The 24,272-nt window shown below is 32.4% G+C and overlaps 1 protein-coding gene across 1 annotated transcript; it reads left to right on the top strand.

Annotated features, from left to right (window-relative positions):
* Positions 1-1,109: 1,109 nt before the first annotated feature.
* LOC124093980 (zeta-sarcoglycan-like) lies at positions 1,110-21,277 on the top strand (the record flags this gene model as incomplete). Its single annotated transcript, XM_046446520.2, has 3 exons — positions 1,110-1,182; positions 12,230-12,353; positions 19,850-21,277. Coding segments are annotated over 3 exons (392 nt in total), but the record flags the coding sequence as incomplete, so codon positions are not given.
* Positions 21,278-24,272: the final 2,995 nt, after the last annotated feature.

Raw genomic sequence — 24,272 nt, 5'->3', positions numbered from 1 at the left:
TCTAATACATTTCCCAACACAGCCAATTATTATTTAAGAAACTCAAAATGTTAGCTGTACTTTCCTAGCTGCAATTTCATCCTTGATTACTGGAATTAATGTATTTTATGTGTTCCTTCACATTAAGCAATAACAGGTTTGTTTTGTAGGCTCAAAATTTATAGTTTTGAATTGCCTTGTAATACTTAAATAGTTTTGAAGACATTTGTGGAACAGGAGTGACATTCTTACATACAGACATTTTAAGAATATTAGAACAAAAGAAATTAAAGTTTAATCTGAAGGAAATGATCTGAAATGCTTGTGAAAAATCACAAAAATACAAAGGTTTTTACCAATATCTTTAAAAATTTTTTTTTTCACTTGGCTTTTGAAGAAGAAAATCATTCCATTTTGTTCAGTTAAAGCACAGAGAAGCTCTAAGTCTGAAAAAATATCAAATGGAGTCAGTAAGTGAAAGTTTATGTGGAGTGTCATTCAACTGCTGAGGCAGATGTTAGAGTCCGTGACCTCTTCAGACATCTGTGACCCCATATGAATTCAGCTATAATGAAATGAACTAAAGTAGCTCATAGTTTTAGATAGAGCCTTAACTCCAGAGGGGTCAAAGTAACATGATACGTTCTCTATCATTTGATGATCACTATGAAGCTATATTGCTAAATGCCCCACGAGACCTGTCTTTAAGCAACTAGTAATACGCTACACTGGAGCTCACCCTCTAACACTTTCATCCCTGCCCTACTATTTGTAGGAGGACAGAAATCAAAACTGACCTGTCCCTCCCTCTAGTTCACTTAACTGAGAATTTAGGCACTGGAAAAATAAATGGGTCCTTTTTCTTTGACCAGAAAGTAGAAATTCTCAGTCTCAATGTATAAGTAATGTCATCTTAAAAGCAGTTAACAGAGTTATAACAGATATTTAGGTTGACTTTCTTTGGTTCTTCACTATTCTGTGCTCCTCTTCCATCATTTCTCTTTTATTTTCTCTACTCCTGTTTCCAGTTTTCCCATTTGGGGAAGAATATTTGATGTATAAAAATAGAAATGAAACCGAATGTGTCTATGGACTTTCTTGCTCTGACCACTTATTTCTGCTGCCTCCAGGCACCGAAGGAGCAGTATTTGGGCACTCGGTGGAGACACCTCACGTCAGAGCAGAACCATCTCAAGACCTCAGGTAAGTAAGTGTCCTCCTCACCCCTGTGCTGTAGTTTCCATCAATAGTGGTTGTCCTTGATATATGAAGAACTAAAATAGTGTATTGCTATGTACTCATATGACACTCCCTAGTTCTTTACTAAATAGTCAACTATTTGTACAAAGGGAATAAAATGTGAATTATTTTAACAACTTCCTTATTTTCTCCTAATATGTTTACAATGAAAATAAAAATAAATATAGCAGTCAGGAGGCATGTGGAAAAGAAGAAGACAATTATTGAGGAAGTTGAGAGAATGACTGATAAAATATAAGGATGTTGAAAAATCGGATACAGGTAATGGCATAAAGACACAAATGGGCACAGAATTAGGGAAAGCAGAGACCAGGTGAGGATTCTAAATGACGAGGCAGTATCATACAGAGGGGGGAATACATAAAGGAATGGGAATCATTATCAGAAAAAGAACTCATATCCTATGATGGGTCCCTCAGTCTAGTCATTTCCAGTAAAATAAGCTGCTTTCTATTATCATGCTGTTTCTAAGAGGCACAGTTACATATAAGATCTTTTCCTACCCAGGACATTGTGGGATGTCAGCCTCACAGGGAATTATCCCCAAGATCATCACAATAACTGCTAATGAAAATTGAAATTTAAAAATTGAGGCAACTGCTCCATATATATCATTAATTCAATAAATAAGTTAACATTTGGGAGTTGAAAATTATTTGTGTAATTAATATATGATAGGTAAATAAAATTCCTAGTTGTTGCGGCATTCTTATTTTTAAAATTCAAAAATAATAATACAAACAAGAAAAAGAAGTTGCATTTTAAGTTAGATAACTGTATCTTTTTTGGGAAACATAATGAAAATATTAAATAAAAGAAAACTTACTTCATAAAGACCATTTTACAGCCATGGGTAAGCAGAAAAATGTTCAAATAAAAACAAAATAGAAAATTTTCATGAAAAAAGTATAGTTTTACAATAATAAATTTGCAGACTTTTATAGTTCTATGCTAAGATTTCCTAAAGAACTCAGTTTCTCACTAATTGAGAAACTCAGATTCAATAAACTAGTGAGCAGTATCAGGAGAAGGCTCACTTGATGTGATCCAAATCTTGTTTTATAAGCGCAAAACAATAATTACTTATTCTCTACAAAAACCAGAAGGATTGAGGAGTGTTCAGGGACGTATATAACAGTGTCTCATGCTGTAGTATTGATCTATAGATCCTCTCAATCAGGAATTCTTTTATCCCTCTTCACCTATCCAGGTTGTACATTCCATTAAAATGAAATCTATATGTTCATTCTGTATCTTTAGAACTATCGTAGCCATCAATGTATTTCATATATAATAATTTGATATATTTTTTTTAAATTTGCTTACTTTACCAAAGCAAAACTGAATAGTGAAAAACATAAATAAATGTGACACAAGGAATATGGCAGTTATAGGACATGTGGTTACCACTGATAACAATTACTTTTGGACTCTTTTAATATAGACTTTAGTCCCAGAAAGATATGTACCACATGCCCCCACCTATATATGGAATATAAAAAGTTAATCTCATAAAAACTGAGTACAAGAACCTGGGGAGAATAAAAGGGAGGTGTGATAGAGGGAACATTGTTAAGTGGGTACTGAGTTATGGTTATGAATAAGAAACACAGTTATACTATTGCATACTAGGGTGAATACAGGTAGCTATACACAGTATATTCTTAAAAACTAGAAGAAAGGAGTTTGAATATTTTCACTATAAAGAAACAATAAATAAGAAAACAGATATATTTAACCTGAATTTACACACTGAACAATGCATCCACATATTGAAATATCACATGGTACCCCATCAATGTGTTAATTTTTTGTTTTATATAAGTTAAAAAGAACTGAATTTAAATTTAAAAAATAAAACAAAGATTTTCAACTTCATAAGTTATGTCAGAGTTTAATAATTCAATTTTTAAAAAATATTCTAAGTTCTAAAATAAACACTTATATTGCTTTCATAGCTGTGTACTCATTTTACAATTTTTACTATGAGAAGTCTATTACTAAGAGAGGAATAAGAACCAACTGCTGTTTTAATTATCTTGCTGACATGTCTCCAGATTCATAAGGGTGAATATGAATTAAATTCTAATTATAATATGTGTTTCTGGTTTTTGTTTTCTAATCATTCATCCATTATTTAAACATTGAGCTGGGCTAAGCTTATCTTCTACTGCTAAAAGCAGATTGACAACCCCCAAGATGAGTGTTACTAATCTAAATTCCAAAACTGAAACAGAAACAAAATACAGTAATGATTGGGGTATTCAATTATTCATTTGTGTACTGCAGATTAAAGCAGAGTGTCTGAGAAGGTCTTTACCAGGCTTGCTGACTATTTTCTGTTCAGGGAAATAAGGAGTACTCTTGTTCCCACCTAATGCTAAACAAGGTGAGATGGGTCAACCAAGTAAAGAAAATAGTTTGTGGAATAATTAGCTATGTTGTCTTAAGTTTTATAATCATTAAGAATAAAAGACTTTAGGAAAAAAACATTTCAAGAGCTTGTAATAAAATGTAGAAAATACTTTGAGCTGAGCTCAGTATAATCCCAGTGGCTTGGGAGGCTGAGGCAGGAGGATGGATTGTTCAAAGCCAGCCTCAACAACTTAGCCAAAACCTAAGCAACTTAGGGAGACATGTAAATAAAAAGATCTGGGGATGTGGCTTAATGGTTTAAGCACCCTGAGGTTCAATCCCTGGTATTAAAAAAAAAATTGTAGAAACATGGATTCCTATGTTGCTTGTTCAACACATTTCATTTCCGATGAATGTTGAATATTGCCAAATGTTGTGCCAGGGTTCATGAGTACAACAACTGTAGATTTTCTTTGATTTACCATATAAAATGATATTGTTTTGTGGTGGGGAGGGGTCTATATTTTCAAAGGCTAAAAAAAATACATGCTGAAGAGTTGAAAAGGGCATAAAAGTCTATTTGCCAGGAGTACTCCAATTATTACAACTCTTCCTTTCTTAATTTCTTAAATTAACATGTAGTTAAATTATTATAGTCCAAAGACTTTCTGTACCTATGGTGAGAAGAGATGAAGCCCATTATGTAACTCTCATCACCCAAAGACAGCTTGGATCTGAGATCTATTAACTGTTCCAAGAAAAAGAAAAGAAGCTGTACTTGGAATGTGTAATATTAATTAATATTTGATCTTATAATTGGCATCTCTAAGTCATTCTCATTCTGTGTGAACGTAATCTAGAAGTGAAATGCTAATGTTTTCACAATCCAAATTAATCTCTGGAAACACATAACTCTAGCTTATATTAATACAATATTCAAGAAAAGCTAACATTTATGCAGTCAGTACTATTTTGCCCTGAGGCATTTCTGCCAATGGTGGTATAAATTGTTTTGCTGGTATCTTTCTACCTATAAGAAAAATAAATAAGTAAACACACACACATGCACACACACAGAGAATAAGCTAGTATATTTTCTTTTCTCCTACTTTCTCTTTGTACCCTTTCTTTCCTTTCTTCTTCTCTCTCAATCTCCCCAGTCTCTCACTTTCTCTTTTATTCTTTCCTTTTCTTATTTCATTCTAAGTATGTATTTATATATTTATCTAGAATTAACAAATGAGCATTATGAGAAGCTTAATTTAGTTTGCAAACTATGGAACACAGAGCAACAATCAAGAAATATGTGTAATCTACCTTGAAGAAAGACACAGAATGGGAGGTATGAGTGAGCAGAAAACAATAAAAACAAAACAAATCATGTGATTTGCTCCTGAAGGAAGCTAACCATACATAGTCTGAAGTAACAAGTTATTGCTCTTCTTTTATGTTCAGGTCATGGTTTGCATTAATTTTGATGTCATTGCTTTCCTGACATAGTTTTCTGTTCAGTACATTCCATTCCATCATTGACACTGCAAATTATTAATGGGTGCCTACTGTGTCTTTTGCTCTGTATTAAATATTTAGCAAGAACAAGATGCTTGATACTCAAGTTCTGCTCAAGTTGCCATTTGCAACTTAGTTTTAAAAAGTGTGAATTCTTTTGTTCAGAATGTTGAGAATGTTTTCTGAAGAAACAGGCCATATACATTTTCAGATTCGATCACTGCATAACACCTTAAAAACAAAATCTCATTGGGATTCTAGACTGATTTCAGAATCCAGAGTAGGAAAAAAAATGAGCAGAAATATATGACTACAGTGACTACATTTTTCACAATTTAGTGCTTGCAAAATTCTTGTACACATAGTTGCCATTAGGTGATCACATTAGCATCACAGAAAAGCTCAGAAATTCTAGCAGATTGCAGGTACAAGCCCACCTTCTCTACATATCAACCTCTGTGCACAAATAGATGGCCTTGTGTTGTTTTTACAATTGTAGTGTTTTTGTTTTCTCTTTTGGTCTGTGAAGATCTATTAGTAGTCTTTTGTATTTTTAATATGTTCCTGATATATTTGTCAGATACATTCAAAGTGCTTTCTAATAAAAAAAATGGCTATTTATTTTCTGCAAAACATTATAATTATACATATAAATTAATCTATACAAATAATTATATATGCCTGAATACACATTTATGCATATGTGCCTCTTATTGTTTTCCTTTTTTATCTTCTGGGCTTTCTGTCTTCTTCCAGAAGTTATTCTTTCTAGACTTACATATTTCCTGTGCCTTTTTACAATTTTTTGTAATTTATTTTGTACAGTTATTTATTCATTTCTTAGTTTCTTATTTGAAATAAAGAAAATTAAAAATAATTTCCTTCTAATTTTTTATTGAAATTACACTTTGTAATTTATTATTTTAATATTTTGAAAGGTAAAATTAAAAATTTTTTTTCTGGAATATGTTAAGAATAGAACATTATTTTCTGCAATTCAGATAATCCATTTATTAAGCATAATTTGTTAAATAATATAATGTTTTACCCTGAAATAATTATTGAATTTTTCAGATTTTAATTTCTATTAAAGGAATTTGAGACTCTGTTATGTTCCATTAACCAAGTTTTCTATTTCTAATACCAATATAATTTTGTTTCAATTATAATAATTATGCTAGGTCTAATTTTTAAAAAGTCTCACTTTCTTTCTTTTGTTGGGGTTTGAGTACTGGGGATTGAACTCAGGGGCACTCAACCACTGAGCTATATCCTTAGCCTTATTTTGTATTTTATTTAGAGACAGGGTCTCACTGAGTTGCTTAGGGCCTCCCCATTGCTAAGTCTGGCTTTGAACTCTCAATCCTCTTGTCTCAGCCTCCTGCTGGGATTATAGGAGTGTGCCATTGTGCCTGGATTACTTTCTCTTTATTGAAAATTTTTGCTAAGCACCAACTATACTTATCTTTCCCAAATTTTTAACATAGTCTTTTGAGTTTAAAAAGACTCTATTGAATTTCTGTGGCAATTTTAATACATATATTTATTTTTAAAACTATTGCCATTTTTATTATCTAGGAGTTTATATTTCTGAAAAACATACCTAATTTTTGTATTTTCAGACAAGTAAAAGTCAGATATTCTTTTTATGTTATATTCTTAACTCTGAAATAATTGTAAAATACTGATTATGTGAAATATGGCTTTCATAGTAAAATAATAATTTAGCAACAAAAATGTGTTTTTAAAAAGTATTCCTATATGTCATTAATGAACATTCGTCATTAATGAACATTCGTCATTCCTTTTTAATATTGTCAATGAGAAACATCAGGAGGAAAGAACAATTTTCATATTTATATTTCCATAACATTTTCTTATAAATTTTATTAGGAAAACAGATATTTAGAAATGAATAATCTTATAAGAATATAAGACCATACCTTCTTTTTCGGTCTCTCACTGTGGAAACATTCAAATGCACTCAAAATTATAAGCATCCACATACCCACCATGTAAATCAATCCACTGTAATTTTCTTACATATATTTAATCATATATATATATATATATATATATATATATATATCCATCCATTCTACCATACATCCAACAGTATATTTAATTTTTACTGATTTCAACATTAATTTCACACATATGTTCCCCCCTGATCATTTCAATATGTATATTGGGAAGTAGTATTAAAGATAATTTTATAGCTTCTTTTCTTTTTTTTTAAATCATGTAATGCGATTGCACAAAGGTCAATTGTGCATTCACTGAGTTTTGACAAATAAATACACTCGTGTAACTCAGATACATCTAAAGATATAAATTACTACCATTATTTAAGACCATTTCTTCATGTCCACTGAACCTCCACACCACACACAATAGTAATCTCTATTGTCACTTTTTTCTTAAATCATGGATTAGCTTTGTTTAATACTAAAAATAAATCAATCAAGCAATATGTACTTTTCTTTGTAAAATTTCATTTACACCACTTATCTTTGACATCTGTCCTTGATCCTATTTGCATAGATACATCTTTCTTAATTATTGTTGATCAATGTTCCATTATATGAATATTAAATATTTGTGTGTGCATTTGTAAATGACATACATGGTATATTTCTGCATATATTAAATTTTGTGTAAAAATGCCAAAATTCTCCAAAGGATTGTAGTCTTACCTTTCCATCAAAAAAAAGATAAAATTTTCAGTTTCTGCTCTTCCTAACCAATATGCCGTGTTAGCAATCTTGCTAATCAGTCTTTCTAGTGGATATTTACTGGTACTATTTATAGCTGTTCATTATCTGATGGCTACTAATATTAATCACTTTTTCATGTATGTAAGTGTATGGGACAACTATGTATCATTTTAATTTGTTCAAATCTTTTGTTCACAGTATGTTTGTGTTTTTATATTTAAATGTTTGAGTTGGGGATAATTTCTGTTTCTTTATGTCAGTCTTTTGTGATATATGTGTGTTTTGTGGATATTATTCCCTATTCTCTGTTATATATTCACATTATCAATGGTTATTTTGAAAAAGTGCTCTTAATATTGAAATCATAAGCTATATTTTAAGGTATTTACTAGTTATTACTTTTTTTTACTTTTATTATAATCTTTCCTACTTCAAATTCACAAAGATATTTTCCTTTCAAAGCCTTATGTTTTAGATTTTTCTTGACAATAATGTGTGATAGATATTGAGGATCATCTTATTCAAAGATATTGCTAGTTATTCTAACATCATTATGGCCTCTGTCAAAAATCAGATGACCACACAAGTAAAAATCCATTTATCTGCTATTTTATTCCATTATTTTGTTATGCCAGCATGATCTTGATTACTATAGCTGTAAGTTTTTTTACTTGTCTAACATTGTTTTTCAACCTTTTTTTTGGCAATCCTGGGATCTTTGCACTAGCTTCATAAACCTGAGAAAAACCCAAACAACCTAATGTTCAAGTACTTTGTAGATAAAATATAGATAATTGGAGAGTCCACTTCTTAGTATTAGTGTGATGATTAAGAGATCATCAATTCAGAGTTTTACGTACAGAATAAGTTTTCATTATGAACATTAGCTTTTTTACATTATTGCAATTATATGGATAACTAACAAAGAAGATAAATTTAATATTTTCTTATGACTGCAATATTCTATTTTTAAAGTGTTTTATGACTATAATTTTATTTATTCGAATAACTGAGCCCTGGATAATTTAAACTGATTTAAAATTTGAAGTAGAATTCATGAATAGTTATTCAGACTCCTACACTTAATTCTCTCATTAGATTGACATAACTCTTGCACATAGTAATTAAGTTTCGGTGAGTTTATACCTGGATTTCACAGACTACTTCTTGGGAATAATTTGCCTGACTTTATATTGTGAGCAACACTTTCAATATAGAGGACACTTTTCTATTTTCCTCCAATTTATAATATAGCTTCTAGAAGTACATGGTTTCTAATAAATGTCTTGGGAAAATATTATTTACAAAATAGTCAAGGAAATTTATAATTACAAAGTTATCAACCTATTTTGATAAGCTGTCATGGCTAGTAATGCACAATGCTTATTTTTGTTTTAGATCTTTTAAACATTGTATCTAGATCTATTTGTTCTATACTGTTCTTTGCCTAGTTAATGTAATCACAGGAATACCTTAATGCAATCTCTTTTAAAAGAGTGATGGAGGGGCTGGGATTGTGGCTCTGTGGCAGAGCACTCGCCTCGCATGGGCGGGACCCGGGTTCCATCCTCAGCACCAAATAAAAATAAAGGCATTGTGTTGTGTCTATCTACACCTAAAAAATAAATATTTAAAAAAAGGAGTGATGGAATTGCTTGCACTTAAAAAAAGACAGAGATGATTTTTTTTTTAATTGTCAAAGTGCAAGAAGTTCAACCCTCTTAGAGTTTAGATGGAGGCATACAGCAAAGTTTCTACAGAATTTGTGGGAAGAAATGACTTTTTTTCCTATTTAGCACTGGATACCTAGAGACAATATTCAGCTCCAGATAATTAAAGTGTGCATGTGTGTGTAAATGTAGGTAATCATGCAATTATAAACATTGGCATTGGATGATTGACATATAATGCATCTGTAAATGTTCACAATGAATTTTGCTGTCCAAAATAATGTCAATCAGAAGTTGTTTTGTTTTTGATTTCCATATATATGATTGCCCTGTAGTGACTTTTGCCCACAAGGAAAAAAGTATATTTTTTATATTCAATAGTCAAGAAAGCTTATAAAAATACTTACAATCTTGCTTTAACTGTCATATTCACTAGAAATATTTGGCTACTGCAATGTGTTCATTTGAAAATAGAATTAAGAAATTCTTCAAATGTTCTAATAATTGTTATTTAACACTTTTTTACTGAACACTTTTTCCAAAATTAATTTTAAATTATATATATATATATATATATATATATATATATATATATATTTTTTTTTTTTTTTTACATCACTTTCCTGGATATTGGATATCATTCAAAACAGATAGTGCTACTTCATAGCAATTATATTATTACTTAATGATTAGTACATTTAGTTTTATCAAGATTAACAAGATATAAAATTGGAACTTGTTTAATTCAAAGTCTTAATTACTTCAGCACTTGAGCAATTTGACAATATTGCAAAATTGCTACCACTTTGATAATGTTTTAATCTACCCTGTGATGCATTAATATATGTGTATTTAGCAGTTATGTCTTAAGCCAAAAAATAATTAGTTTCAGAAGAAACAAAAATATTCTTATAAAATCTAATTTTATCTTTGACCTCTATTGTACTAAATATCAAAAACTAAGCCCAGTCAATTAGTCAATCTAGTTCTTTTTCCCTGAGCTCGAGTCATTGTACCAAAGGGTTCACACTGTGCTAAAGCATTTGTTCATTGGAAGCTTGCTAGATGCCTGTTGGCATTTGCTAAGAGTTTCTTCTCTCACTTCCTTCACCTTAAGTCACTGCTGTTTCCTTCTTTGGCACTCTTGTCCTCAGTTACTCTCAGACATTAATCATTACCCTCCCCCAAACCTATAACATCAAAAGATTAAATACCCCATCACCTTGAACTTTGCCTCAGGGAGCAGAGCAGAGAATTTTTGAGACCAATATGTTGATTTTCCTCCAAATTTTCTCTATCCAGTAAATTAAAAAGCACTGCTTTAATGGGTGAAATGAACAACAGATTCTCACTGCTCTCGATTTCCTTATGATGTTTTAGTTAAAGTTCAGAGCCATTTTCATTGCACACACACACACACACACACACACAAATCTATTAGGCTAGGAAACTCATACATTTTATCACGGTTTTCTGGCTTTTGTGTGTTATCTCCCAATTGTTTTTTTCTTTCTCAGGCTGATGTTACTCACTTTGAACATTTTACTGGGCCAGTAGACATTATTTGATATAAAAATGTACTATTTAATTAATTTCTAGAGGTAAATGTGTACCTTAAAAGTTTTCAAGTTCACAAAATTTTACTGCACACTCTTCAAAGTTAGAGCATTAATGATTTTCACTCAAGTTTTCTTCTTTGTGAAGCTGGAACTTTTTATTAAGGAATACGTACATCCTAAATTGTACCAATTTATTTATTAACACTTCATCATTAATATTGATAATATATAAAAGATTTAAAAATGTAAACTCGTCTTGACCTACTTTTTGTGAGCCGAGAAACAACATAAGAAATTGCTACTAAATCATTACAAATGAGAGTAAATAATTGATATGAACAAATGAAGATTGTATAATGAGCCAAAAAAGTATATAAGGCAATAAAAAAACATTCTGAAACTCATTTTGGGTTTAAATCCTTGCTTGAAATGGCAAAGATTTGTATCTGTGCCTGCCCATTATTTGGTTGGTTGCTTGTTCTCAGTTGACTAATCTAAGTTCATTGCTATTTTCCTCTTTTTTGTCAATATTAAGTCCCAAGTTCTCAATTATGCAACTAGTTCAAAGGCACAGGTGCATTAAAATAGTTTGAAAATGTTCATCACGATCAGTGCGTATATCAGTTATTATCAGTGAGAATAAAACTACAAATAGCCCTATACATAGGACCCTGGGACAATACAGACTATTTTACATGTATAAGCTGTAGTGTAAATAGGACATTGGATACAAAATAGACATGGTGTGTAGAGGTCAACCTCTTAAAACTCAAGGCAAGATAGAAAGGGACAAAGCTGAATTTCATACACAGAACAATGAGGGCAAGTGGGCATCATTTCTGCTGCCCAGAACATCTGGTCAGTGCATTGTACATTACTATGTAGTATTCGGCTGTCCTAGGGTCCTATTTTCTACTGTTGGTAATTTGAAATACAGTGCATTCTCGAAATGAAATGACAGCCTATTTCTAGAACATGATTTCATGAATGCATTTCTTATAGTACTTTTCTTAAAAGGATAGACATCTAAAAACATAAAAATTATTTCAAAGTTGCTATAACTGATGAATGCATTGATCAATTTAAGTTTTTATAGCCGTTGCTTATCTGAGACATGGGATAAATGGGTTAATAATTTTTTTTCGTTTTTGTTTTTTTCATGATTTTTTTGTTCCCTTAGGCTTGAATCACCTACCAGATCCTTGATTATGGAAGCTCCTCGTGGGGTCCAGGTGAGCGCTGCTGCAGGTGACTTCAAGGCTACCTGCAGGAAGGAGCTGCATTTACAGTCTACGGAGGGGGAGGTAAGTCCCCAGGAGAGCCATTGACCCATTTATTGCTGAGTTCTCAGGATCTATGCATGTGATTCCAGTGTGACATAAACAACTGCTTCAGGAGTAGTAAGCTTAAATATGAAAATATTAATACTTGAACATGAAACTTGCTAAAACTAATACTATTTTCTTAAGTTACAGCTCCACTTATTTTCTACTGAGATATTTAGTCACATGGCAATTTAAAATGGGGCATTTCAATTCTTTAAGTTACACCATTAACACATAAACATAATTAATATTAAGATGATATCAAGAATGAAGACAGTCTTTGTTATCTTTGTTCTCTTTTGGTCTTCAAAAAATTTTTCCAAAGAAGGATCAATGGGTACTACATTTTAATTATCTAGGTGCAGGCAGTTTGGGTGTTCTATTTCATGGTAGGGTGAGTGTAGGTAACAATAAAGTGCATTTCAAAAAGCTAGGAGAAAGAATCATAAAAGTTTTTACCATAAAGAAATGACAAATATCTGAGCACAAATACTTGGTAAGTATCCTGATTTATGCATTATACAATGTTTACATATATCAAGCATTGCATAGTATCCAATTAACATGTACAATTTTTCTGGTTTTATTTATTATTTAAAAATAAATTAAAAACAAAACCAAAAAGTTTCTTCCAAGGAGGACTTTGGATATCAGCATTTTGTTTCTGTAGGAATAACATCTACATTTGTCTAGAAGGTAAATAAGAGATTATTTTACTATTTGTTTTGATTCTTATTTCTTGGATAAGGACACGCATGTTAATATTTCTCTTCCATGCCACTATCTGCCCTGAAGAGTCTCCTTTAAGTCTTGTCATTACTATCAATATTATCCATATTCTCAAGCCTGGTGTAAATAACCCTTTGTGTTTGATGACCTCCACCCACTATAATGTGGGATATTATATATAGCATACATGCATATTTACATATGTATGTTACATGTACACATACATGCATATATGTTGTCATTGCTAGAATTGCTATAAATACATATTGTAATTATTGTTTCCACATATTTACATTTTTGTCAATTTTGGAAATTTCTCTGCATTCTCTCTTCAGCTATTACCTCTCACCCATTATCTCTGTGGTCTTTCCCTAAAACTCTAAAGAAATTTATACCCTTCATTCTACTAGAAGACTTTGGATGCTCGTTCCCAGTTTCTCTTTCTTGGTTTCCTGTGGCCTCATCCAGCTTATATATTCAGATCTTCATCCCCAAGATTCTTCCCAGTATTAAATATTTTTGGTCTTTTAATTGTATAGATTTATTATTTTCTTCAAAAATTATCATCTGTTCTTTTTCAAAGCTGCCTGGACATCATGGCAGTTGCTCTTTTGTTGGTTTATTTTCAATTCTACCTTAATTATTTTAAGTCCTTATACATGATTTATATTCCACACTGTATATTCTGACTACAATTCCCAAAGTCCTTAAGGTTCTAAATCTATTGTATTGCTGTTCTAGCATATTTGTTTTTTCTTCCTTCATGTGTTTCCTTATTATTTTTTTTTAACATGAGCTTACAAAGGTCAAGTTGAGAAGAAAAATAATGGAAAAATAATCTGAAGAAGATGCTCTTGGGCATTTCACACCTTTCCAGATGAATGATTAATTAATAGAATCTTAACTTTCTGCCATTCTCTCAGTTGCTAGTTCAAGATAAATTTTAATTATATATTTTGTTTCCTTTTATAAACAAACTTATTGGCAGGTTCATGTTAGCAACTTAGTGATAACACTCATAGACAATCCATAAATATGCTTCAACATTTAAAAAGTACATCTATATATCTTTTTGGTATTTTTTTTAAATTACAGTTGCAGGCTACGATATTTTGTCAGCCTTAGCAAAACAGAAATAATTTTTAAAATATCTTGCTTCCTTTTCAAAGAGTTACTCTTCGTCATATAACCATTCATTCAAATTATTCATAGTGAATGTCACATAATAAATATCAGAGTTTATTAACCTCTGTTGTGCTCCTGTTTATGAATAATTTACTTGTGTTCTTTCATTCAATGTGTAAGTAAAATGCTTTGATTCAATTACAGGTTAGCATTTAACTGTCAATTGAATATTATGCTATAAATAAATCGTAGGCAAAGGTTTTCATCTGTGGTTTATTTTATATTAATAAAATGAAGTTACAGAAAGATACCTCACTTTATATTATTAAAATAACAAATAATTCTGCTATAAAAAATGAAATGATATAAAATAGTTCTCTTTGCTACATCAACTATGCCACAAATTAATCACTTACTAAACATTATAGAAAGTTATAAAGTACCTACATTTACACAGTATTTTTTTTTTACTACTTAATATCAGAACACACATTATAGCCAGGCATTCAAAATAATGGATTAAAGACAGGATGAAATTGTACATAGAAGTCCTCACTGGAGAATATTCAAAATAATTTCAAACAGACTGCTGCAAGGAATTTAGATTTATCCCTGAGAAAAACAAGCATCATAACTGTACATGGAGTATTATAAGTGGCATACTAGAATATGCAGTATAATAACATATCCAGATCATTGAGGAAGACTGTTTATTTTGAAAATTGGTCAAGACTTTGAGAATGATAAGTCTGCTTTCAACAGGTGAGAATGATGAGAGTGAATTCTTTCTGGATAAAGAAAAGATGGTGGGATATGACTTTGAAACTCAGGGATGCACTTCTGACAACAAGGATGAGTTTCAGAACAAATGGCTTCTGTGGTTTATAGGGCAATATAGAATAGGCATATCACTCTTAGGAACTGGAAAACGAACATGATAGTAACTACTTAGAACAACAGGAAGTGCTGATTGAGCCCACCCCCATTGCAGTGACCTGGAGAGGCTCAGGAACACTGTGCCAAAAGTAATCAAAGGGAAACAGCCCTTCTTACTTCTTGATTTATGTTGCTATCTTAAACCAAGAAAATAGAATGTTTTTTCTTTCTAAGGGCTCCATATGAATGAATATATTGATTATAAAATCTATCTCCTTTATGTGGGCAAAGCTACATTTTGAAACTCGGAAGGTTATATGGAATGAAGGATTGTCATATAGCCAGATACTGTCCTAAGTAGCCCCTAAATGTGTGTACTAAAGATCTCTGCTGTGGCTGCACTGCAACCTACACACATCAGGGCCAAGTCCTTCGAGGCTCACTGCTCTGCCGAAGCCCACAGTTGATGCCTGCTTTCTGAGGCTGCCACCTGCAAGCTTTAGCCTTACCTTATGAAACAACTACTCTGCACTTATTCACCCAGGCCACAGCCACTCAAGAAACAACTAGTTCCAAAAATGTAAAAGCCAGAGGTATGGCTTGGTGTTAGCAAGCCCCTACAAACCCTCAGGTCTAACTAGCAACACTAATTATCAGTATTTACTAATGAATTCACAATTCACAGAATCTTGCAATAATTTTATCAATCCCACATGAGCCTCCTTTTCTACATGTTCTTTAGCTTTCTTCATTCCTCAGCTTATTATCTACATCTCAAAGTATCTTGGCTTAAAAACCAGCTCCAGGTGGTGTTTCTAGACGGTGTTTCATTTCTTCTAAATGAACTCATCTCCACATTTGCAGACCTAAATCTCACAGATCTGGAGCTTGCCCCTGTAATATTTTTGGCCTTCTTAAAGCTTGAGAATGTTTGGTCTTGGCAAGCATACCCATTTCTAAAAAGCTGTGAGGAATGGATAATGAAACTGTGGTACATATGCACAATGGAATATTACTCAGCATTAGAAGAGAATAAAATTATGGCATTTGCAGGTAAGTAATGGAGTTGGAGAATATCATGCTAAGCAAAGTAAACCAATCTCAAAAAAAAAAAACAAAGGCTGAATGTTCTCTCTGATAAGTGGATGCTAATCGATAATGGGGGTGGGCTGTGGGGAGAATGGAGAAACTTTGATTAGGACAAAGGGGGTGGAGTGGAGGGGGCATGGGGGTAGGAAAGATGGTGGAATGTGATGGACATTATTACCTTAGGTACATGCTTGTGACTTTACATTGTGTACAACCAGAGAAATGAAAAGTTGTTCTCCATTTGTGTACGAATCAAAGAGCATTCTGCTGTCATGTAAAACTAGTTAGAACAAATAAAAAAAATAATAAAACAAAAAGTTTTGAGGAAAAGGGACTGAATAATACCCATTTGCTCTCTCTCAAAGTAAGCTAATGAAAGGAGTCATCCCACTTCCTCTGTGGAGGAATAACACTGCCCAGCCCAAAATGTGTAACAATTCTTGTTTCACTCCTTTATGTCCCTCAGCAGGGAAAAATGGAGCAAGAAAAAATGAGGAGCAACACTCACACTTTCAAAGTGGATAGCCATGTTTTGTGCACTTTTTTATTTAGTTTTGTGCACTTATTACTTTGGCTTCAGAAAAGCAGATATTTTCTTTAAAAATTAAAACAGAAGTCATTTCAATCTCTTTGCTTTCCTATCCTTCAAGTCAGACATAGATATGGAGTAATGTATTTTAACATTTCACAAATGTTTAGTGTGACTTCGTAACTTTGATCACTGCTGGTAAATGCCACCATTCATTCATTTTATGATTCATTCCTTTATTCAATAGCTATTTATATTATGTGAAAATGTATTTCTAGGTCAGACATCCTGAGAAGTTACAAAAACATATATTTTTTTTAAATCAGCCATGAATCTACTTCTCTAAGGAGGATATAGTTTAGTAGGAGAAGTATAATAAATAAATAAAATGATATATTGAGTGACCAGCACCATAAAATACCAAAAATAATTAATTCCAATGCGATGGTCAAATAAGAAGAGCCATTTCATCTTAGATTATCAAGGAAGATTCTTGAAGAAAAAAAAGCATATGAACTTGGCTTTCATGGAGGGTGTACTAGTACACTACAAAAGAGAGACACTTCTAAGGTTAAGGAGGAACATTATGTCACTCAGCACACACTAGCACAGTTCTTTGCCCTGATCTGTAGCTATGAACTAAAGTCAGGCCTGACCCTCATGGATCAAACTTGCAAGTAGAAGAAATAATGAATGAACAAATATAAGCTTAATATAGTAGTATTAAAGTTTTGTTACTATAGAAACAAGCAGTTGTAAAGTAAAGATTAATGGATTAGTGTTATTTTAATACAGTTAATAATTTGTGTAGAGGTGACCTTTTAGCAAACATTGGAACAAATTTATAATTAAACCAGTCTGAAATATCTATGCCCTTAGTATAGTAATCCTTTTTCTGGATTATTTATAGTTTTCAATAGATTCCCACAATTCAAAAATTTTTTGAGTATAAAAAGATCAGTGTTGGAAATCACTCTCCACCCTTGTTCCCAGGCACCCAGTTTATATCTATCGCCACTTATAAGCCTTTGTAAAGTATTTCAGACTGAGTAAATAAAGAGTAAAATAGCTCTGAAGTCAATACTTTTGGTATGTTGGAGAAAGTGCAAGAAGTGGGGAAAGGAGAATTGCAGGAGATGGTGTTGAGGAGATTAGGCAGGTAGTGCAAGTCTCTGGGAGACTGTTAGAGAGTTGTGAGTGCTTGGCTGGTTTGATTTGCATCTTTTAAAACTTTGCCCTAGCAGCCAGGCATGGTGGTAGAGGCTTGTAATCCGAGGGGCTAGGAAGACTCAGAGGGAGAATACATTTCAAAGCCAGTCTCAGCAACAATTGTGAGGCACTAAGCAAATGAGACTCTGTCTCTAAATAAAATACAAAATAGGGCTGGGGATGTAGCTCAGTATTCGAGTGCCCCTGAGTTCAATCCCAAGTACCAAAAAAAAAAAAAAAAATTACATACCCTAGCAGTAAGTAAGATCAATGACAAACGGACAGGAATGGAGTCATGGAGTCACAAGGCCAGTTAAATGGGTATTGCAAGAGTCCTATTAAGAAATGAATGAAACTCCCATAAGGGCAAAAGCGGAACAGGGAGGACTGCCAGTTAGGCAGTAATCAGGTCATAACAATAGAATTAAGAAATTGATGGAGAGAGTTGTGTCTTTGTTCATTGAAATTCATGATTCAATTTTTCTTTCTTTGGAATTTTCCTCAACCATGTCAAAACCATATGATGCATGTAATCAGCTGTCCCTGAAGGTAGGAGTCTATGATTAAGAATAGTGAGATAATTTTCCAAGCAAAAAGATTCAGCAAAGTGGGTTTCAAATGCATGTAATATATTTCATGGAAACTTGAATTCTGACTCTACATAATAATTATCTCTTGTTAATTGGGCTGATGATCTACTTGAGGTAACTTTAGAACATGAGACAACATGATTTTCTTAGTATTTTTAAAAATAGACCAGAAAGTATCTTTTTTCCTCAATTGCCCATTTCTTCAGTAATGTCATCTTTATTGACATCTTTGGGTTTTTTTTTTTTTTTTTTTTAATTTTTTATTGTGGGTTGTTCAAAACATTACAAATTTCTTGACATATCATATTCCACACTTTGATTCTAGTGGGTTATGAACTCCCACCTTCACCCCATACACAGATTGCAGATTCACATCAGTTACACATCCATTGATTTACAAATTGCCATACTAGTGTCTGTTGTGCTCCGCTGCCTTTCCCATCATCCACCCTCCCCCCTCCCCACCTCTCCCCTCCCCTCCCCTCCTCTCTCTCTACCCCCTCCACTGTATAACCCTGAGGGTCTCCTTCCATTACCGTGCAATTTACCTTCTCTCTCCCTTTCCCTCCCACCTCTCATCCCTGTTAAATGTTAATCTTCTTCTCCTGCTCTTCGTCCCTACTCTGTTCTTAGTTACTTTCCTTATATCAAAGAAGACATTTGGCATTTGTTTTTTAGGGATTGGCTAGCTTCACTTAGCATAATCTGCTCTAATGCCATCCATTTCCCTGTAAATTCTATGATTTTGTCATTTTTTAATGCAGAGTAATACTCCATTGTGTATAAATGCCACATTTTTTTTATCCATTCGTCTATTGAAGGGCATCTAGGTTGGTTCCACAGTCTTGCTATTGTGAACTGTGCTGCTATGAACATCGATGTAGCAGTGTCCCTGTAGCATGCTCTTTTTAGGTCTTTAGGGAATAGACCAAGAAGGGGAATAGCTGGGTCAAATGGTGGCTCCATTCATCTTTGGGTTTTTTGTACATTCTTTATACTATGCCAAATCAAGAAGTTAAATTGAGAGACTATTGAAATCATTAATTTTCCGTGGTGTTTGAAAAACTGGATGGGCCCCTTGAGCAGATTGTACAATATTACTTTTCAGATTGAGGGCTTTCTGTCAGAATGCACCAGCTCTCAAAAGAGGAGACAGCTGCAGAGTGTTTGGACCATACTGGAGGAATGTAATTTGTTTGTTCAACAAAGCATGGCAGCTAGACCAGGAGAATTGTCTGTAGTTCAGTCTCTCTTATCAGACCATGTTGCAAGCTCTCGGGGATGGAGGAGGCTGAAATGAATTAAAATGAAATCTCTTTTCCCCCTAGATATTTTTAAATGCAGATACCATCCGGCTGGGAAATCTACCAGCCGGCTCCTATTCATCTTCTTCAACCAGCTCCTCAAGTTCTCGACAGACAGTGTACGAACTCTGTGTCTGCCCCAATGGCAAACTTTACCTTTCTCCAGCAGGGGTAGGTTCCACTTGTCAGTCCAGTAGCAACATCTGCTTGTGGAGCTGAAGTGACTGATTTCTCCTCACACCAGAATAGCCTTTTGTTCCTGTCCGTCTGCTTCACACTTCTGCTCGGTTTCCCTTGTGATCAGTCCAGAACTTCTTCCGATGGTCCACAGAGCGACTTCTTCCAGTATAAGCAGGGATCCGCCACCACCTTCTCTTGTGATTTACCAGACTGCTCAACACAGAGAGTGTGAGTGACATAGCAGTGGAAACATCATCTTCAACAGGAAAACTGGATCATAACTTTTGCTCAAAAGGGAGAATAACATAGGTGCCTTTGCTACATGAAGTGAAGCACACAGTTTTAGATTTTTGCAGAACCTGGATATGAACTGCACATAAATATACATCACATAGATGAAATTCCCAGTATCCAATGGCAAGATGAAATGGTTAACCCTGTAAGAAAACTAATTCTACAGTTTGAAAGCACAATTTTCCATTCATCTTTTTGGATGTAAACTTTTATCCCCGAATTTTAAAATTTTGAAGCATTATGTAATGCTTGCTTTACTAAAAATTAAATTCGATACATGATTTTTAACAAAACAAAACAAAAGAATACAGAATCCCTCCCTGAGTTTTGTTTCTTTAAATCCAATGTGTTGTTACTCTTTGTCTACTAAGTCTAGAATTTTGTACATTAGGTAATTTTGAAAGCACTCAGCAATATAATCTTTACAGAATTAACAAAATGCCATTATCCTGTCATTTGTCATATCTGGATGGCCTTATATAGTATTTACTTGGCTATTGCATGTGACGTATTTGCTTTTAACAAAACATCTAATTTATTGCAAGATAAGATAGGATTAAGAGGGAAATATCGATGATGTGGAATCCATAGATCATTTCCTTAAAAATTCACATGCTACCCTTTACACCTAAATTTTAATAGTACATTTTTGTTTGCTCCATTCACTTTATACTTGACTTGGATTGCTAAAATTCAAACATCATCTAAATAAATACTAATATGATACATAATGCTGAGAATGGATTCACTTTCCATTGGGATATCATCTTCAGAGTTTTCACTTTTTAAAATTGAAGGTTTAAGGAGATTATAAATTAAATAAAAAAAATTCTGACTGAACACTACAAAAGACAAATGTTAATAAACATGTTGAAAGTGTTGTTTACTCTTTTAGATTCATATTTTAAGAAATTTAGTCACATTTATATTCAGTTGCAAACATTTAGTCACTTTTATTAAAATGTTAAGCTACCCTGACCTCAGAAATCTAGCTCCTTCCATTCTTCACTGTTTTTTTTTTTTTTTTGTAAAGTAGCTTCTAATAAATAATTCCAGAATAATGTAGATTTGTTTATCATAATACTCCTTAACTCAAATTCTTGCAACCTACAGAATCCAAGAATGTAAATCTATATTAAATATTTCCTATTATGGGAAGATGACTTAATTACTCTAAGGTAAGTTCTTCATTTTCACACATCAATCACTCTGTTCACCCCTATGCACACTATTAACAAATATGCTCAAGTTTCATTTTGGGGATTCTTGACTGTTTCCATATGAAGGAGCAAAATGGGAGACTGGAATTTATCAAAGTAATTTGGTTGTGAGAAAATCGGGTAACAAATCATCAAAGTGAACTATTTGGTCAGAATTGTCTTGTCTGGATAGTCATCATTTCTAGTAATTGAAAAAATTCAATTTCACTGAATGCATTCTTTACTCAAAAGAAGGGTCTGGAATTCAGCTATTTCAATGTTATTGTTTTTAAATAGAAATTTATCTGCATTTGAGGGTTATTATATGTCTTTAAACCAATATTGAAATAAGACTTACGACATACAATTGCTTAAAAATTTACAACAGTTTTTGTTGAAACATTAGAATTTTGTATGACAAATTCAGACAATTAAGTCTTTAGAAAATACTCAAATTATAACACAAGAAATTTTGAGAAATTATGGGTGCTAATTACTATATTATGTCAAGCAAAACATTTTTCTTTAATTTGAGACATATTAAATTAAAGTAATTAAGAAGTTTCTTAGTCAAAGGGGTACAATTCTATTGATGAATAATTGGCCCTATTTCTAAAATCTTCTACTAATAGTTGAGCTGACATAAGCAATCTGAGAATATCTGCAGGATTCTGTTTACTTGACTTAACAACATAAACATTAAATGTCTTCTGAGGTTTATTCCAGCTCTAAAATGTTCTAGTTATCAGAAAAAAAATATTATAAAAGGTACATGGGAACACTGAAAATTTAAATTACATATCATAAGTGATGAGAAGTTGACAAGTATGATCAGAAGAAGGGAGATAGAAACCAATTCCAGGAGAAAGACTGTCAGATTTTCAATTCAAAATTATAATAAAAATACAGACAGAATTCAAAAGTATAGACCCATTTGAGAGATTGAGATTATGTCCAGATGATATAAAAATATCTGTTCAGTTTAAGAGAAAAAAGTGTGATACAGAGTACTTTCTACACATCACTAATTGGTTGGAATTATATGACTGTTTTACATTCCTCAGGATCTAAGATGCAGTCCGAGTTCAGGCTTCTGTTAAAAATCTTAGATGATTGACCCTAGTAGTACTTCATTTCCTAATGCAAATAACTTGTTTCTTCCTTGACACATTAGGTCCCTGAATTACAGACTACCCAAACAGATTCATTATCTATTAACTTTTTTTTTAAGTTAGAGCATATGTACCTAAAATTCAGTTTACTTGGATGATGCAAATTTCATCTTCTCTAAATCACACTCAGAAAAGTAAATCCTTTAAAATATACTACATGAACCCTACTCAGCTGTAATAGTTTAGCTTAGAAAGTCAGGAAAAAAAGAAGAAACAAAGGGGTTTGGGAGTATTCTTGGCCTTTAAATTATTTGCCAGAAATGGATAAACTGAGATGTATTTGAGTTCAGTTTTGGCAGGTCAAAAAGACAAAAAGAAGACTTATTATTCTTTTTTTTTTTCCTTTCCGGATATTTCAATAAAACACTTCAAAAAATAACAGCACTTCTAAATTTCCTGATTATTTTAATCTAATTTCTACACTGTACTTTTTGGTTCTATTTTTTTCATATTTTATTATGCACCATAAATTTCATAATCTGCTATATAATTATTTATCTAAGAATTTTAGACAATTACATACTTCAAATTTTAATGTTAACTTGGAAATCTTTATTTACACTATCTCAAATTTCTGAAAATAAAGTCAGGAATTTCAATTCTGGTTTTAGCCCTAGCTGATCATGTAAACTTCCTTAAGAAATATATTTAATTCTCTTGCCAGTTTATTTATCTGTGAGAGAGAGATTTTAAATGAGGTGTTTTCCTTGGTCACTTTTATTTCTGAATTTTAATGGTTCATTTTAGAAAAGACTCAGCCAATCTTCAGCCTGATTTAAACTAACATTTGTGATCATCATATGTTCGTTAAAGAGATGCTAATAAATGTTGAAATACAAATCTTTTCAGCTCCCAACCTTTTCATCCTGTGCTCCATTTTTCGCTCTTACTATTTGTACATTGAGGTCACTTTGAGAAAATCATCTTTGATTGACTATCTTCAAGAATACAGTTCATATTAAAAAGGATAAGTGTGTATTTGGGTCTCATTCAAAATAACTCTTTAGGAAGTTAATAGAACTATTTACATATAGATCCTGAGGAATGTAAAACAGTTGCATGCCTATACACCAATGATAAATCAACTGAAAGAGAAATTAGGAAAACTTTTCCATTCATAATAGCTTAAAAAATAAAAATAAAACATTGGAGAATCAATTAAATGAAAGTGGTGAAGGACCTCTATAATGAAAACTAAAGGATACTAAAGAAAGAATTTGAAGAAGACTTTCAAAGATGGAATGATCTCCCATGTTCTTGGATAGGCAGAATTAATATAATCAAAATGGCTATACTACCAAAAGTGCCATACATTTTCTATGCAATTCCTTTTAAAATTCCAATAATGTTTTTATTAGAAATAAAAAAATAGTCATGAAATTCATTTGGAAAAATAAGAGGCCCAGAATAGCCAAACCAATCCTTAGCAAGAAAAGTGAATCAGGAGGCACCAAAATACCAGACCTTCAACTGTACTACAGTGCCATAGTAACAAAACAGCATAATATTGATACCAAAATGGACATAGATGTCAATGGTACAGAATAAAAGACACATAGTCAAACCCATATAAATACAGTTATCTTATACTGGACAAAGTAC

Source organism: Marmota monax, unplaced genomic scaffold (assembly GCF_021218885.2).
Source record: "Marmota monax isolate L192 unplaced genomic scaffold, Marmota_monax_Labrador192_F-V1.1 WCK01_AAM20220418_F8-fsc00493, whole genome shotgun sequence".
NCBI classification, from domain to species: Eukaryota; Metazoa; Chordata; class Mammalia; order Rodentia; family Sciuridae; genus Marmota; species Marmota monax.
Note: the sequence above shows the minus strand (reverse complement) of the source record. Positions and strands in the feature narration are given on the sequence as shown.